The sequence below is a fragment of the Cephus cinctus genome, unplaced genomic scaffold (assembly GCF_000341935.2).
Source record: "Cephus cinctus unplaced genomic scaffold, Ccin1 Ccin1_scaffold0692, whole genome shotgun sequence".
Lineage (NCBI taxonomy): Eukaryota > Metazoa > Arthropoda > Insecta > Hymenoptera > Cephidae > Cephus > Cephus cinctus.
The window spans coordinates 35,822-51,704 of NW_014333315.1; the positions used below are offsets into that span (position 1 = coordinate 35,822).

At 39.3% G+C, this 15,883-nt stretch overlaps 1 protein-coding gene across 4 annotated transcripts in view; it reads left to right on the forward strand.

The window, feature by feature from the left end:
• Window positions 1–13,906, forward strand: part of LOC107269951 (UDP-N-acetylglucosamine--peptide N-acetylglucosaminyltransferase 110 kDa subunit) — a 30,242-nt gene extending 16,336 nt beyond the window's left edge. For 3 of the 4 annotated variants that reach the window (XM_015744417.2, XM_025087330.1, XM_015744416.2), the window contains 7 exons: window positions 9,264–9,353; window positions 9,457–9,637; window positions 10,225–10,827; window positions 10,913–11,427; window positions 11,670–12,123; window positions 12,198–12,574; window positions 12,700–13,906. In XM_015744417.2, the coding sequence (XP_015599903.1) occupies window positions 9,264–9,353; window positions 9,457–9,637; window positions 10,225–10,827; window positions 10,913–11,427; window positions 11,670–12,123; window positions 12,198–12,574; window positions 12,700–12,889 (2,410 nt within the window). In that variant the 3' untranslated portion in view covers window positions 12,890–13,906. Of the gene's footprint in view, window positions 1–7,714; window positions 7,873–9,263; window positions 9,354–9,456; window positions 9,638–10,224; window positions 10,828–10,912; window positions 11,428–11,669; window positions 12,124–12,197; window positions 12,575–12,699 lie in introns of those variants that run through there. The other variant, XM_015744418.1, reaches the window with a different exon arrangement.
• Window positions 13,907–15,883: the final 1,977 nt, after the last annotated feature.

The following is a 15,883-nucleotide window of genomic DNA, read 5'->3' on the forward strand; positions in this document are numbered from 1 at the left end:
AATTCAAGCACAGTTTGATCGACCACTGTTTGATGTTGAATTATAAACAGGGGCCTTAAAATCTGTGCAAAATTAAAAAGTGACTTCAGTTATTTCATCGATGACTGAAATTGGTGGTCTCGGTGAGAGTAAGGAGTCATACAAGTAAAGTATCTGTTTTTCATCGGAAGTCTTTTACTTTGTGTCTCAAGGGATACCTCTCGATATGTCGATTTAGGGGGAAAACTCGAAAGTAGATTAATAGCGATGAGATCCTCAAGTCCCTTATCGGCATGAAAATAATGGAACCTGAGTATAGGTGAAACGAATTTACATGTCCGTGTGTTCCCGAGAGGGGGCTATGTAAATGAACGAGAGGAATTGCTGAGATCTTTAAAGATTCTCTTAAGGCTCTGATATATTATTAGCCTCTATTCTGAGTCGTTGACGTGAGAGTATTGTTTGTGAAATGGCGGATGAATCTGGATGCTCATCTATTTTTCCACTCAATTAAAAGAGTCTTGAAAAGAGAAAAGAAAGTTCACTTCAGGCTAAGAGGCGTCCAAGTCGTCAGCACTTTCTTTGCATGCCTTTTGTCTCCACGACTGATGGTCGGGCTACACCCTGTTTAACAAATCACTTGGCTCACGACCAGGTATTTACGCTTTCGGGGTGTACTGACGAGGGCTCGTTTGACCCAAGGGTTATTTTCAGCCAGGCAACACGGCAGGCATTTTACTCAGTTTGACACTGCTGGTATAGCGTATTCAGTTAACGTCAATGTCAACATCAACCTGAACTTAACTACGAAGATTTCGAGCCACGTACCAAGGGATTCTACGAAATTGCTCGTTAGCCTTTGCTATTAATCAGCGTCCGTTTACTAATTTACAATCATATTATTTATTTTCTCGTCAGATATATGAAACAAGTAAGAAACTTCCTTTTACTCATCTTTACGGTATCTTTTGAGGAAACACTTTTGTTTGCCGCTTATTATTTACTATACGACCTTTTAAATCGTGTTCTTAGGTTTTTTTTTTATTATTAAAAATGTCACGTCAACCTTGTACTCGGCACATTCTCAAATAAAATTCCACTGGGATTAGAATATCGTGAACTTTCAATTTAGCTAATTCGATCTCCTGCGCTGTTTCCCAAATTATATTTGAATCGATCATTCAATCACGCAAATAGTATGCTATAAAGGGGATCCCTTATGCGTGAAAAATAGCTATGTGCGTCTCCATAGGAGAATTTAACTCAATCTCATACACGTCTCTTGAACAGTATGCTTATACCTGTAATTTGGAACCAATTATTTACTTTGATAATTAATATTCCGCGCTTCGAGATTTCCTGTGTATACCCTTAATGGACCACAGGCTGACTAGAATTGAGAACTAAGTTTTCGTGCTATATTCCATCGTAATCACCGTGCGCTCATTGTTTTTCCTGAAAAGATTCGTATCTCCTCCTATCGCGGTCTGCTGCACCCTCGATGTCCCAGTTACCCGAATCTTCCCTATAGTAATACGAAAGAGCAAAATGGATGGAAATAGACAAAAAATGAATAATGGCACGAATAGTCTGCCCTTTTTCATTTATTGTATTTCTCTCAAATTCCCCGCAGGAAACGCGTGGGACGTCCGACTATGATTACGTCGTATGAATTCAGTGGGCGCCGTCATCCATCCTCCTCGTTTCATCAAAGTATGTGAATGGACGTTGGAATCGGACCGAGTGTATGTACAGCTGCAAAAGCTCAGAGCTTGTATTTATGGTCACGTACTTGGGGAGACGAGCATCTCGAGGGAACAAAAATAGATTAGCTACCATGTTACGTACGTTACTTCGTTACAGCTTTGATTAAACTTTTTTTTTATATCTAATCCTACATAAATTAATTCTAATTTTTTCTTTAATATAATTTTAGCAAAAACATAATATAACCATTCGGAAGATTAACTTAAACGAACAGTCCTATTTCATGTTCACTGAAACGAATGAGATTAAATAGTTTGGTTTTATGAGGATTTTACGAAAATGAAAGGACCCTGTTTTTCTTAACGATCCGAGTGAAATGTCTGTACCCCAGTTATATATCGCTATACGTATATATGACGCAGCGGAGGCATATCAAACGATTCGCATTTATTGCGGGCTTTTTTGAAAGTTAAAGGAAAGTGGAATCTTTTTTATGGGATTCGCGGTCTTTGCTCCCTTATTGTGTCACAGTCAGTGCGCGCAGGACGAATCAGCGAGGCCGTTTTTTAGGTCGAAAAATAACTCTTCCGCCTGTTTACGCGCTGGCGAGAGGAAAAAAGTTACCATGAAAATTGATGGCTTCGACGGGATTACGTCGCAAGACAAACAGTAGTGTCAACGACGAAAAAGAGAGTATAGAGACTTCGGGAGATAGTCGTTATAGAAGTTTTTTAGAGGCTTGTTTTCTTAAACTTTTTTTTTAAGTCCATTTACTTACACATCTTCTTTCCTCGTTGATTGCCTGCAAAGCACTCTCGTGATATTCCCTTTGATAGTCTTCCGGATATTCCCTCATCTCTATTTTATCCAACTTTAAAAGAAGCAAATATTTCTCTTGACCGACTTAGCATTTTCCAAAGTCGCGTTAATTCGGAGTTACATTTAATACGTAATCGACTTATTTCGATACTCTCCAATTTCCCCAGGGATTATACATACGTAATATGAATCTAATCATCGAATAAATGGACGATCGATTGAAAATTTGTATGTACAAACGCCGCACAAGCAATATCCCGCAAAATATTTACATCGAGTCCGTTACACGTTATTTGCATTTACAAAGGCCTCTTCGATATATCTACATTATTATATCTTTACATTGGAGAAAAATCTTTTCTCCCAAAGGTAAGAATAACCAGAGATAGGGAGTAATGTGTCTCAGACATTATACATTTTCCCGTATCCTTCGCTGTATCGTCTCAGACGTCTTTTCTGTACGCGAAGAATCCTGATAAGCACGCAAAGCACGAAAAATCCGTTGGAGATTTACGCAGCGGGCGCTCGCAAAAAATTGTTTAATATTTCAAAAGTAATGCGATATTTCGCTCGACATCGCGTGGCGACTGACGATGAACGATAAAGCGAAATAAATATCCCAACGAATCCAGAAGCCCGCGAACATAAAAAGCCAGAAGGTCACACGGATACAGAGCCGTGTGCGCACGTTGATTCCATGGCAATTTTATTGAGCGCAAGCTCAGAATTCGATATCACGCAATATCTAGCACGCTGCGTGTCAAATAATTGACCGAGTCAACGGCGCGATAGGTTATAAATCAACTGTTTGGTATCAATTACTTTTCCGTTGATAAAATATGAAAATATTACTTCAATCGCTTTTATCGATTACCAAGTTACTGCCTAAGTGCTCTGATTAGTTTTCTTAATTTCGCCAGAGTTAGAGACCTTCGAAACCTTGAATATTGCCCTTTTTTGTCCTTGAACAAATCCTTAACCCAGAAATAGGCATGTGGGACGTCTGGAATTCCCCAGGTCAAAGCTTTTCCAATGGAGAACTAAATTGCACGCCCAGGGAATGGTTAAAAACAGGGTAGACACTCGCACTATGTTTCACTAATATCCAACTTGTGTAACCTGACAGAATATCCCAACTACTATGGAACACGAGTTTACGGAATTTCAGGATAATTTATTGCGTTAGCACCCAGAACTCATGCCTATCCATCTCGTGTAACTTATAATGGAAGGATACGTTGCTTCTATCGTTTTCATACTCCGTGGGATCTGGAAATTGAGATTTTCTCACGGTCCCCTATGTTCTTTGATGTACCAGGATTCTCATCTTTTGCTGATTCTTTACCAACTTTATTCTCTAACTGGTATTCTTTATAGTATACTTCATCCTTTTTTTTCCTAGTTATATCACAAGGAAGTAGCACGATGTTTCGTTGAACGACTGATAAGAAAAAGGAAGGAAATCACATTAATAGCTGCCAAGGCCTAGCGAAAGGACGATCTTAGTGCGACGTGTAATAGTGTACGCAGGTTTGCTAGGTTTGAGATGAGACGATGGTTATTGATTTAACTTATGATCAAGGTTGCATGAGATGCTGCAATCCTTGAGATATTTGTGCTTCCGACGAGACGAAAGTACAAAACATTATTGAAGGGAATATTTTTCGATTAACCTTTTTTTTTTATTGTCGCGTGAATGATTTTTTATCAGGACCAGTCTAGTGCTTTCGAAGAGGGTTTTAAGGCGAAGGAATTGTCCGACAAAAATGTTTGGTTCGTAACTGTTAAATCTTTCTAGAAGGGTTCTAAAAAGCGCATGAGCAAGCTTGTAAACTCCGAATGGCCCGCTTAAAGCACTTCGATCGATATTACCCGAATTTTGTAAGCTCCTCTTACGTCCTATTCTATTCTAGAATTATCCCATTCCAGCAGTGTACCAATTTCGGATCGAAAGCACGGTGTCTACTTACCTAGGATCCCGTAAAGTTCAGCCTACAAAGAAATTGTCTCCTAAAGCATCTGATACTCTGATGAATCCGTAACCCAGATGTAAGTCACCAGACTGAATGGCAAAGTCTATAATTTTCTCTGGAAGATCCTTCAAGTACCGATGTGAACGTAGCATCGGTGCATTGCGGGTCTAATGGAATTCTACGTGACCCGGTTGGTCCTCGTGGAGGACTTATCGGCTGGGACCACGTAGAAATCACCTAGCAACGCAAGAGCACCGTCGTCGCGACGTCTACTTTAGTCCTCGACGACGCCTTTTCAACGGAGACCATCCCAGACGGGTAGCGTTTGGTCGCGTCGGCGTCGACGACCAACGTAGAAGCCGGAGGATGCCGCTGCTGATGATGGTGGCGGCAGTGGCGTCGACTGTACCCGCCAGGGTGGTGGTGGTGGATGGAGGAGGCCGTCGTGGTCGCCAACCCTCACTGCCGCTCCCGACGGCCAGCAAATCAGTAGTTTAGCTCGTAGTCTCCGCAATACGCCGTCTACTTCATCTTTCCATGAAACGCTCATTTTTCTGATCGTCAATCTATCCCAAACTGTACGCACTCCAGTCCAGTCGTTTTGTTAATAACGCCTGGTTAATTTTTTTAGAAGGTTACGACAAAGACGTCACAGTACCTACTCTATACTGGATGACGTCGACGAACCTACCTACGAGTATTTAAACAATGATGATGGTGCATTTGTTTCGCTTTGCTCATCAGGCTGAAACGTAATATTTAATGGTTGGTTGTTTTTCTTTTTTTTTTTTTTTTTTATTTATTCAGTGCGATAAACCAACCCTTATCGTCGTTAACGACCCTCGACGTTTCGCGCCGTTATAACAGTTGTGATGTCTCTCATACAAGTTTACCGTATTCCTTATATCTTTACTCTACGTTTTCACGTGCTTTCCGGCAGCCTTTGACGAACTCGGGTCGCTACGTGAACGGCTACGACGCGACGTGTGCCTGATTCTTAATGTACGACGTGTTTTACGATCAGTGACAGGTGCTAATTTCTTGTGCTCTGAGTATCGCGAATTTTACGTTTCAAGAACGTCGCGCTTACTTTGAAACTCAATGTTATTTTCTACTTGCGTGTACGACTCTAATCGGGGATTTGTTACTCATAATTATTGCATTTAAATATTTATCATTGATCCTTTCATCATTTTTTTTTTCAATATTGTGAAGATTTTACAATACGGAGAAAAAATTCGTAATATCAGTAATATACGATTTACGTAGATTACGTATTTTAATGTTCGTGGAACGTTTTTTTGATTTTCTAAAAGTCTGTATTACGAACATTTTTTTAAATTTCGAGTGATAACGTAACTTTTGTTATACAAGTTGCTGCATCCAATCTTCATGAATTCACATGATCTTCACGATGCATAGGAACTTTTGATTTATTGAAATTCTTGAAAATCCTATTTCACAAATCAAACTCCATCCTATTCTTTGTTTATAGAATATATTGAAAGCAAAGAATCTGGCGAAATTGAATTTTTTTCTCTATATGTGTATCTTATACCAATATAACCTTCTGTCATACTACAAGCCAATCCATTATTCATCCCAAAGATACGTCAAGCGTATAAAAGAAAAAAGAACGACATTAGCTTTCTGTTTTGTATATAAGATACTAGGTTCAATTTAAAAAAAATTACGTCCGCGATAAAGGTAGTAAAACAAATGGGAAAAATCTGTCAGTCTTGAATTCCCAGATGGTTTCATAGCCCATACACATCTATATTGGAACTTCATTTTCTGGTATCCATTTATCCTAACCCATTTTCAATTGAGATCTTCGTTTGACCTTTCACCTTTCACCCATGACATTAATCACCTCAATTACATTATTATTACGTAATTGACAATTTTTATAGAAACTTGTCCCCAGGAACCATTCTCGTACACCCAACTAGTAATTTAATCGACACGTTCCTAAACGAGTTGAAGGTATCCCGGTGCGCCGTCATTACAAAAGTGTTAACAGCGTCATCAAAAGTTCGTTTCCGACGGGACCGAAGAATTAATTACATTAATCAAATAGCCTCGACTTGGAAATAAAAAGCTAAAATTCTCAAACTTTTCGCTTTACCGTCGTGTTCCATTCACTTGGAGTACAGAGGGTGTGACTCTCGGAGTAACGTAATTCCGCGTCTTATCGACAAAGGAAACAAAAATGACAAGACTGATGAAGTGCAGTACTGAGGGGAAAAGAATGTGACAAATATTCGTGCCTAACGGAATAAACGTTAATCGGCTTGCTGTACAAGTGCTGGGAAGCTTCGAAGAAAGGAATTAGAGCGTGATGCCTCGTGGGAAATAGATAATAATATCTGTAATAAAGTATATGGTGCCCTTCGTGATTTTATCCAAGAGACTGACCGGTATATACACGTTATATACATATACGTAAATATATACACATATATATTTGAATTTGCGCAAGCTCAAAAAGTAGAAGACCCGCACGAGTCATTTGGCGCGCTTTTCGAATATAACGAATTTACATAGCGATCGATTCACACCTGCACACACGCGTATATACAGGGTGGCCCAATAACTTTGTCCACCCCGAATATCTCTGTTATTTTTAGAGATATAGAAAAACTGTATCTATGAAAGTTGTATGGTTCGATGGGGGTCATAATATGCATGTAATAGTTTTTTTCTAGGCGAAGGCGTTTTGAAGATTTCAAGGTCATTTCCATTTTTTCAAATGGCACGCTATATTTTTGTATTCGTAATAAAATAGCAGGTATTTAGACGATTACAATGACCCCTGATACATGGTAATTCGATAACAGGAAATAGGGTAAAACAGAGTGACTTACGTTACAACAAATGCTCGAAGTGATGACCATCCGCATCGATGCAACGTTGCAATCATTGAATTTTTAAAGACCAAACAACAAACGACGAAACAAAATAATGCTGTAACAAAACACACGCTGCATCTTATGAAGGACAACGAGGAACAACACTGTCAGTTTGTTTACGAACGTCGGCATAATAAGTTAACGGTAATAAGTTTCCGTAAAAACACATATTTTTTTACCTACCGTTGAATTTTCAAATATCCTTCCACGCACCGGCTTTCCAAGTGACGTTCACGTCGGATAAGGGGGCACAGCAGTACCTATATGCTGTAGAGAAAGAGCTTGCACGGGGAGACTCTTGGTATTTGGATGATCACGTGGTGTAACGATGGATAAGGAATGGAGTACCAGTGCGTTATCGTCTATACAGTGATCTCACCCTCGACCACGGTCGCACCTTCCTTTCGACTGCAGCTTGAAAGTACTATATCCCGCCCTCCACCTCCTGGATGCATTGCCTGGGTCAAGTCCTGGATTAAAAGGTTCATAAACACGTTTATGCTGTCACAGCTTCCACGTAGGATACATGCTTCAGCAATGGATTGGACCTGCCGTTTGGCTCGAATTGATCCCATGTGCAAATATCAAAGTTCGCTTGTGATTCGTTTTTTTATTGTCCTGCACGTATCTGGATTATTATGTTTAAAACGAGCGACTTACGTTACCTATATGTATACATATGTTTCTCTGTGCACTTTACTGAACTATATGTATTGGAGACGCCATTACATGGATGACTATTGTACTTTCTTTGTCGTTTTTTTCGTACCAGCTATCTTTCGCAAACGCACAATCTGGCTGTCGATTATTTCTTTACGATTTGTGACGCATGGCACTGTGCTACTGTTAACCGAGGTCATGTGAATATAACACAGGCTTTTTCTTTGCTCGCCAAACGGTTTGTCGGTAATGATGGATGAACGTCAAAAGTACATATTATTGGGATATTGTCAGGAAAGCATCGTTGCTTCATTTTCTGGTATTTTCGTGCCATTCTTCTTGAGCTACATTTTTTTTTTTTCTTGTACTTCAGTGATATTTTCACGCTTCTAATGCAAAAGGTCAAAATATCGTTTGATCCCTCGTGCATGATTTTACGTCGATTACCGCTAAGTATGGATAATTATCTGAAAAAGAAATCGGACGATTGTGGTATTAATAAAAAATCTTTACAGCGATGAAGAGTTCGCAAAAATATTATTTACCCATGCATTTGACGATTGTGTATTATTATATATTTTTTTTAATAGGATGGGACAAAAAGTATACTCATTATAACTCTCTGTGTAAGGTAGAGCGTGGGAAAAAATTGAGACATTAATGCTGGCTGTGGAATTATATCGATTCAGTCTAGCGAATTAGGCCGTTGTTATCTACAGGAAATCATCAATTTTCCAGAGATTCAATTGTTCTTAGAGCAAAATCGTATCCCGTAGGGTCAGCACGTATTTCAAATCATTGTCAGCTACATTTCAAAATAATAGTCCATTCTCACCGGTTGTGACAGTCGGCTGAGCTTATTGAAATTTTCGGTATAATTCATAGCTACAGAATGAAACATAATAGGATTGGCATACTTTGAAATTTAGTAGGCACCTCTTGGGCTTTTGACTTTAAGCCACGTAGAATTTCGTCCTGAATCTCGTCCGTGGTAGGGACTCGAAATCCTCCAAATGAAGGTTGAGACCTTTCCGGGCTACATAAGCTCCTCAGGGTCGACCGTAGAGAATGAAAACTCAATAGTAGGAATCACTCCAATACAGTGTCAGTAGAATTTAACATCGAAAGGATTCAATTTTTATCGAGATCATTCAGCGAAGAAAATTTGCAAAATACAAAATTAAATATTAAAATTTCTTATTTCCTTTTTCAGAGCTGTTGCTGCGTATCTCCGTGCCCTGAATCTTAGTCCGAACAATGCAGTCGTTCATGGAAACTTGGCCTGCGTCTACTATGAGCAAGGGTGTGTATATTTACATGAATAAGGGGCCACGCTAATTTTCATTTATACCAACTGCATCTTTATATATAATATATATTTATTGGAATGTCTTCTGTATACACAGGCTTATCGATCTCGCTATTGACACTTATCGTCGAGCTATTGAACTTCAGCCAAACTTCCCGGATGCATATTGCAACTTGGCCAATGCACTCAAGGAGAAGGGTCAGGTGGTTGAGGCTGAGGAATGTTACAATACTGCCCTGCGCCTGTGCCCCACCCATGCTGATTCCCTTAATAATCTGGTAAGTAATATTCAGCCTTTGAGCTGTACTCTTGTTTTTAACTCTTTGTTTTTGGAGATGATATAAAACGTTAATTATCTGTGCACTTGAAAAGTGGAAAGGACCTGTACGTAAACGGTCACTTGGAGTCCTTTCTAGGGTACAGTTAAAACCAGTGGCGCAATACCGTTCTTCGTGCCAGAGGCCACTTCTCGCATGAATCTCAACAGAGAACTTTTTCAATTCCTTGAGCTGACAATTACCAGTCATAGCATTTATGCTTCGTCGGTTACATCATTTGGAGTTTCAGCTCTTGTAGTTATCTCAGTCGGGAGAATAGATTAACTCCGTTATCACTGTTAGTTGTACCGGTGACATCTTTTATAGACATACTTCTCCATTTATAAGACTTACGTTGACCGGTGGTATTGAAATGTTACACAATGCAAAATGGGACAGTTCCAATATCATATGTTATATGGTATGAGAAAGTTGAAAATATTTATGTAAACTCTGTAATTTTAATGTGGAACATTTATTATTCATCTATCAAAGATCATTGATTGACATACTGTGTTAATATTTCAAATATCTGTTTTCCTTTTTAGGCCAACATAAAACGCGAACAAGGTTACATAGAGGAAGCCACACGCCTGTATCTCAAGGCTTTGGAAGTATTCCCCGAATTTGCAGCAGCCCACAGCAACCTCGCTTCCGTCCTACAGCAGCAAGGAAAATTAAATGAAGCCCTCATGCATTACAAAGAAGCTATCCGCATCCAGCCGACTTTTGCAGATGCGTACTCGAATATGGGTAACACCCTAAAGGAGATGCAAGATATTCAGGGTGCTCTTCAATGTTACACAAGAGCTATTCAGATCAATCCAGCATTTGCCGATGCCCATTCCAATCTAGCATCGATTCACAAGGACTCCGGAAACATCCCGGAAGCCATTCAGTCCTACAGAACAGCTCTCAAATTGAAGCCCGACTTCCCCGATGCATATTGCAATTTGGCCCATTGCCTGCAAATTGTCTGCGACTGGACCGATTACGAAGCTAGAATGAAGAAACTTGTTTCCATCGTGGCCGAGCAACTGGATAAAAACAGACTTCCCAGTGTGCATCCTCATCATTCCATGCTGTATCCATTGTCTCATGAATTCAGAAAGGCAATTGCTGCCCGACATGCCAACCTGTGCATTGAAAAAGTAAGTTGTTTGTTAAATTTAGCCACTTCACAAAAATGGTTAGCACGGTTTTTGGTAATAATTTAATGATATGGTTATCTTTCAGATTCATGTTTTACACAAACAGCCATACAAATACCCGCGAGAGGTTAATTCTCGCCTCAAAATCGGTTACGTATCCTCCGATTTTGGTAATCATCCTACCAGTCATCTTATGCAGTCAATTCCTGGTCTCCATGAGAAACAAAACGTTGAGGTTTTCTGCTACGCTCTAAGTGCCGATGACGGGACGACCTTCCGTGCTAAGATTGCCAGGGAAGCCGAACACTTCATCGATCTCTCTCAAATTCCGTGCAATGGAAAGGCGGCCGATCGCATAAATGGAGACGGAATTCATATTTTGGTGAACATGAATGGTTACACAAAAGGTGCCAGGAATGAAATCTTCGCCCTGAAACCAGCTCCCATCCAAGTGATGTGGCTAGGATATCCAGGAACATCTGGCGCCAGTTTCATGGACTATCTGATTACTGATGAAGTAACGTCACCCTTAGAACTGGCTACACAATACAGCGAGAAATTAGCGTACATGCCGCACACGTACTTCATCGGCGATCATAGGTAAGTTTTAACAAAATCTATTTTAAATGTCGAAGAACCTTACTGTACTTTATTGGCAAGATCCTGTCAACTGCAGTACAGGAAAACAATTATTCCTAGAGCATTTTTACTTTCTGTTTGTTAATTCCGTGCCCCCTCCCTAGTGAACACAGAAATGCATCAGAATTAAATGGAAATACTAACGTCCATGTCACTGGCTTTGTATTGTAAATTAACTATAACGTGTATCGCTTTTCTCGTAGACAAATGTTTCCGCATCTGAAGGAACGGCTGATCCTGGCTGATAAACTCAACCTCAAAGGCAAAGTCGCTGACAATGTGGCAGTCATTAATGCTACTGATCTGTCACCCATGATAGAGAACACTCTCGTCAAAGAAATCCGAGAGGTTGTGATGCCAGATTCGAAGAACAAACCAGTCGAAATCTCTCTGAAAGTAGCCGAACTACCCACGACAACTCCCATCGAAACTATGATCGCTTCAGGACAGTGTCAAATGTCCGTGAACGGCGTAGTCGTACAGAATGGTATGGCAACGACTCAGGTGAACAACAAGACAGCTACTGGCGAAGAAGTGCCTCAAAACATTGTTATCACAACAAGACAACAATATGGATTACCTGAAGATGCAGTGGTATATTGTAATTTCAATCAATTGTACAAGATCGATCCACTGACCCTACATATGTGGGCATTTGTAAGTATTAGAATATTCCGAGTCAAAATTTACAATCAGACTTCCACAAATTTGTTATATCGTTTGTCTTCCAGATCCTGAAACACGTGCCAAACTCTGTCCTGTGGTTACTGCGATTTCCAGCTGTAGGAGAACCAAACCTACAAGCAACGGCACAACAGCTAGGTCTGTCTCCTGGTAGAATTCTATTCAGCAATGTAGCTGCCAAAGAAGAACATGTCAGACGAGGCCAGTTGGCTGATGTTTGCCTTGACACACCCCTTTGTAATGGACACACCACGAGTATGGACGTTCTCTGGACTGGAACACCTGTCGTCACGTTACCAGGGGAAACTTTGGCTTCTCGGGTAGCAGCCAGCCAACTCAATACACTTGGGTGTCCTGAACTAGTAGCACGCACTCGACAAGAGTATCAAGACATTGCAGTTCGTTTGGGTACCGATCGTGAATAGTACGTAGTCCTATTAAGCTGCCATTGATCAAATAACATATATAAATTAATAATTATAACGAATGATTTTTCATAACACTTACTGTTGAATTAAATAATCATGTTCCTTCGTTGTTCTCTTACAGCCTGAAAGCCATCCGTGCCAAAGTATGGAAGGCACGCTCAGACAGTCCACTGTTCAACTGCAAGATGTACGCGATTGGGATGGAAATGCTGTATAAAAAAATGTGGGAGCGATTCGCACGGGGCGAAAAGCCTGATCATGTTGCTGCTATTGACAAAACTGAAAGCCAGAAAATGAATACCGCCTCTTAAGCGCCATGGTGAACTTATTTACGCTTTGAAGCTCTTGTATCGCATTCTCGTTAGCTGCTCAAACAGAAATCTCTTTTATTCTGAGAACGAAGAAAAAACACATACAGCTAATCGACGCTACAGCAGCCACTACTTATTTCCAACTTAAGCCTCTCGAATATCGGTCGATGACCACCATTTTGTATACTAATCTGACGAGCTTAGGTTAGCTTTTAGATGTTAATTTATATGATGATGAAATTGACTTGGAGCCTCTAGTTTTCGACGGGACAATGTAATCGAACATGTTGAGTCGATGGGAATTCGCACACTTAGGATTATATCAATCCCTTTTACATGTTACTCTGTATTTATTTAGCAACATCTTCGTTTCTCTTTTTTATACTAGATACCGTTTTTCTCGTTTCTCGGGTCGTGCAAGACCATTTAGAAACTATTGATCGTGTCCTACATCCTATCTTCCCCCTCCATACTCCTGCTGTAAAGAGTTACTGGAAACGACGAAGGTTATGTAGTTCGCTGATACGTCAAATTCACGCACTTAGTTTGATATTCATATCGAATATACCGTGATCGATTCTGAACTGATTCTTTGACGCAAGTACTATAAGCTAGGCTTTTAATTTTTGAACCATTCTCCTCAGCGAGCTTGGGATATTTCGTGCACTCTGCTTTCAGCATCGCGCACTTCTTCGCGAAATTTATCTGCACGCAAGCATACTATTCCCCCTACCCTTTTGTAAAGATGATAAAAAAAAAGTCGCGGGGTGACGTCAAGTGTCAAATGTGGCTGTACCAAAGTGCGTACATGTCTGTTATTAAAGAATACTATTGTGTATGATATCGACCGTCTATTAACAATACCAAACCTGTAAATAATCCAAATATAATTATTATTTTAATTGGATAGTCTGTAGTATATATTATCGAGATCGAAAGTGTGCAAGGAACGAATTCTGTAGAGCATAGATAATAACGATGTGAATCGAGAAAATAAAAGAAAAATAGTATATATAATTCTAAACATTTCATAAATATCATAATCGTTATTCATAATTCATATATTCTTCACTGTTTAGGTAGGTATTTCGAGTGAAACTGTAAGTCATGGTTTATTTATTCAAAACTGTTGAGTAATATTAAAAATCTGAAAAGTTATTTTATTTCATCATCATTCATATTACAAAAAAATGATTTCAACGCATTGTTGACCGGCAATTTTACTGAAAATTTATCTCATGCCACCGGCTATTATTTCGTAATTAGATGAGAAAGTAAAACAATATAAATAAACTTTAATAAATTTTATTTATTCAGCTTCTTAATATTTCTTTTTCGTATGACAAACAGTGTAACAATCACCTACGTGTAATGGTATACAGCAGTTTTGCAAATATATCTAGTTTCGCTGCGTTTTCCTTTTGAAGAGCATGCTCTACACGCTTTAGTCGGATTTGTTTTTCTGCCAGTGACTATTTTTTCTAAGACGTGGTCTCTTAGTTGTCCGGAAAGCCTGAAGGGTGCATCATTATAAGGAGCTGTTTTAGAAATTCGAAAAGTGATAGGTGCAATGCTGCATTCTTTGGAATCCACAGTTATCCATTCTCTAGCTACTTCCAGTAGACATTTTTTTATATCTTGTTTTATTTTCTGGCAGATAGGTACAGTACATTTTATATGCATTGAACAAGGTGCAGTTTATCAGAAAAAATGCTAATCTTTTGGACCACTTTAAAGTTTTTCGTAAAATACTGCTGTTCGCCAAATACTGATCTGCAGGATCTACCCCTTTCATGTGCTTAGTGTATTGTAATATGCACGTAGGTTTAATTGTATCATCTATATAATTATTTTTACAACAATCTTGACGGATTTCATAAGCGAAAGATACAGCTTGAGGTATGCTGACCAACAATTGCACTGTATGATCTCCAACAACGAACTGAGAAAACGGCGCTAATGCGAAAAAAAGTGCATCACGAGTTTACTCGTGACCGGTCAACAATGTGTCGTCTTATGATAAATGCTTGTAATTTACAGTCCTTTTTTTTAGCAACTTCTGCTTACTATCTTATTTGACTTAAAATTGCATGCTCAGTTTACTGCAATTACCGCTAAGTGGATCAACGTTATCTGCACCACGTGTGGGGAAGGTACATATTATTTGTTTCATGTGTACTCTACATTAAATCTACTAATTACAAAGATTATGTACGTACAAGTTATAAAATCCGCTGGGTCACACGGTATAAGGTAATTTTCTAAAATGAAATACTCTAATAATTTTAATTTCATTCATTTGATTAGAATAAAATACACAGATACACAAATACGCTATATCATCTAAAACTATAAAATCTGGACGTAATACAAAATAATTGAATTCACCAATGATTTCACCCACAATGCTTTCCGTACAGCTCCAACTCTTGCATAACGGTATCGATTAAGATATGTTGCGCGTCATGGTCCGCTAGAGGCGCTGTTATCAAGCCAAAGCAACGCGTCGTCGGAATACACGTCGGTAACGTTTTTCCATAGTAAGGAAACATCAACGAAAATATACTATATTTCGTGTACTCGATCGATGAGTCGACATTTCGTGCAATTTTCAAAAGTGACTTTTCTCGTAATAGACACAGTATGCACTCACGATGCAACTTCCAGGAGGGCGCTGCAGTGTGCATACCATTTTCCCGCTGCATCATTTCAATCCATACATCCTATACAGGGTTATTCACGGCAAACGCATCAGCTGAAATTGGACGCGATTAAACGATTCGATTAATCGCAGCAGTGTAGCCTCGTTGAACAAATGAAAGAATATGAAATTCATAATAAAAGCAATGTTACGACGTTAGTTTTCATTTATTTAATGATGCCACCCTGCTCTAATTCATAAAGTCATCCATTCACGGCCAATTTCAGGTGGTACGTTTGCCGTGAATAACTCTGTATATCTGGCATGCCCGCCCACTTCAGAAAATAGGCCAG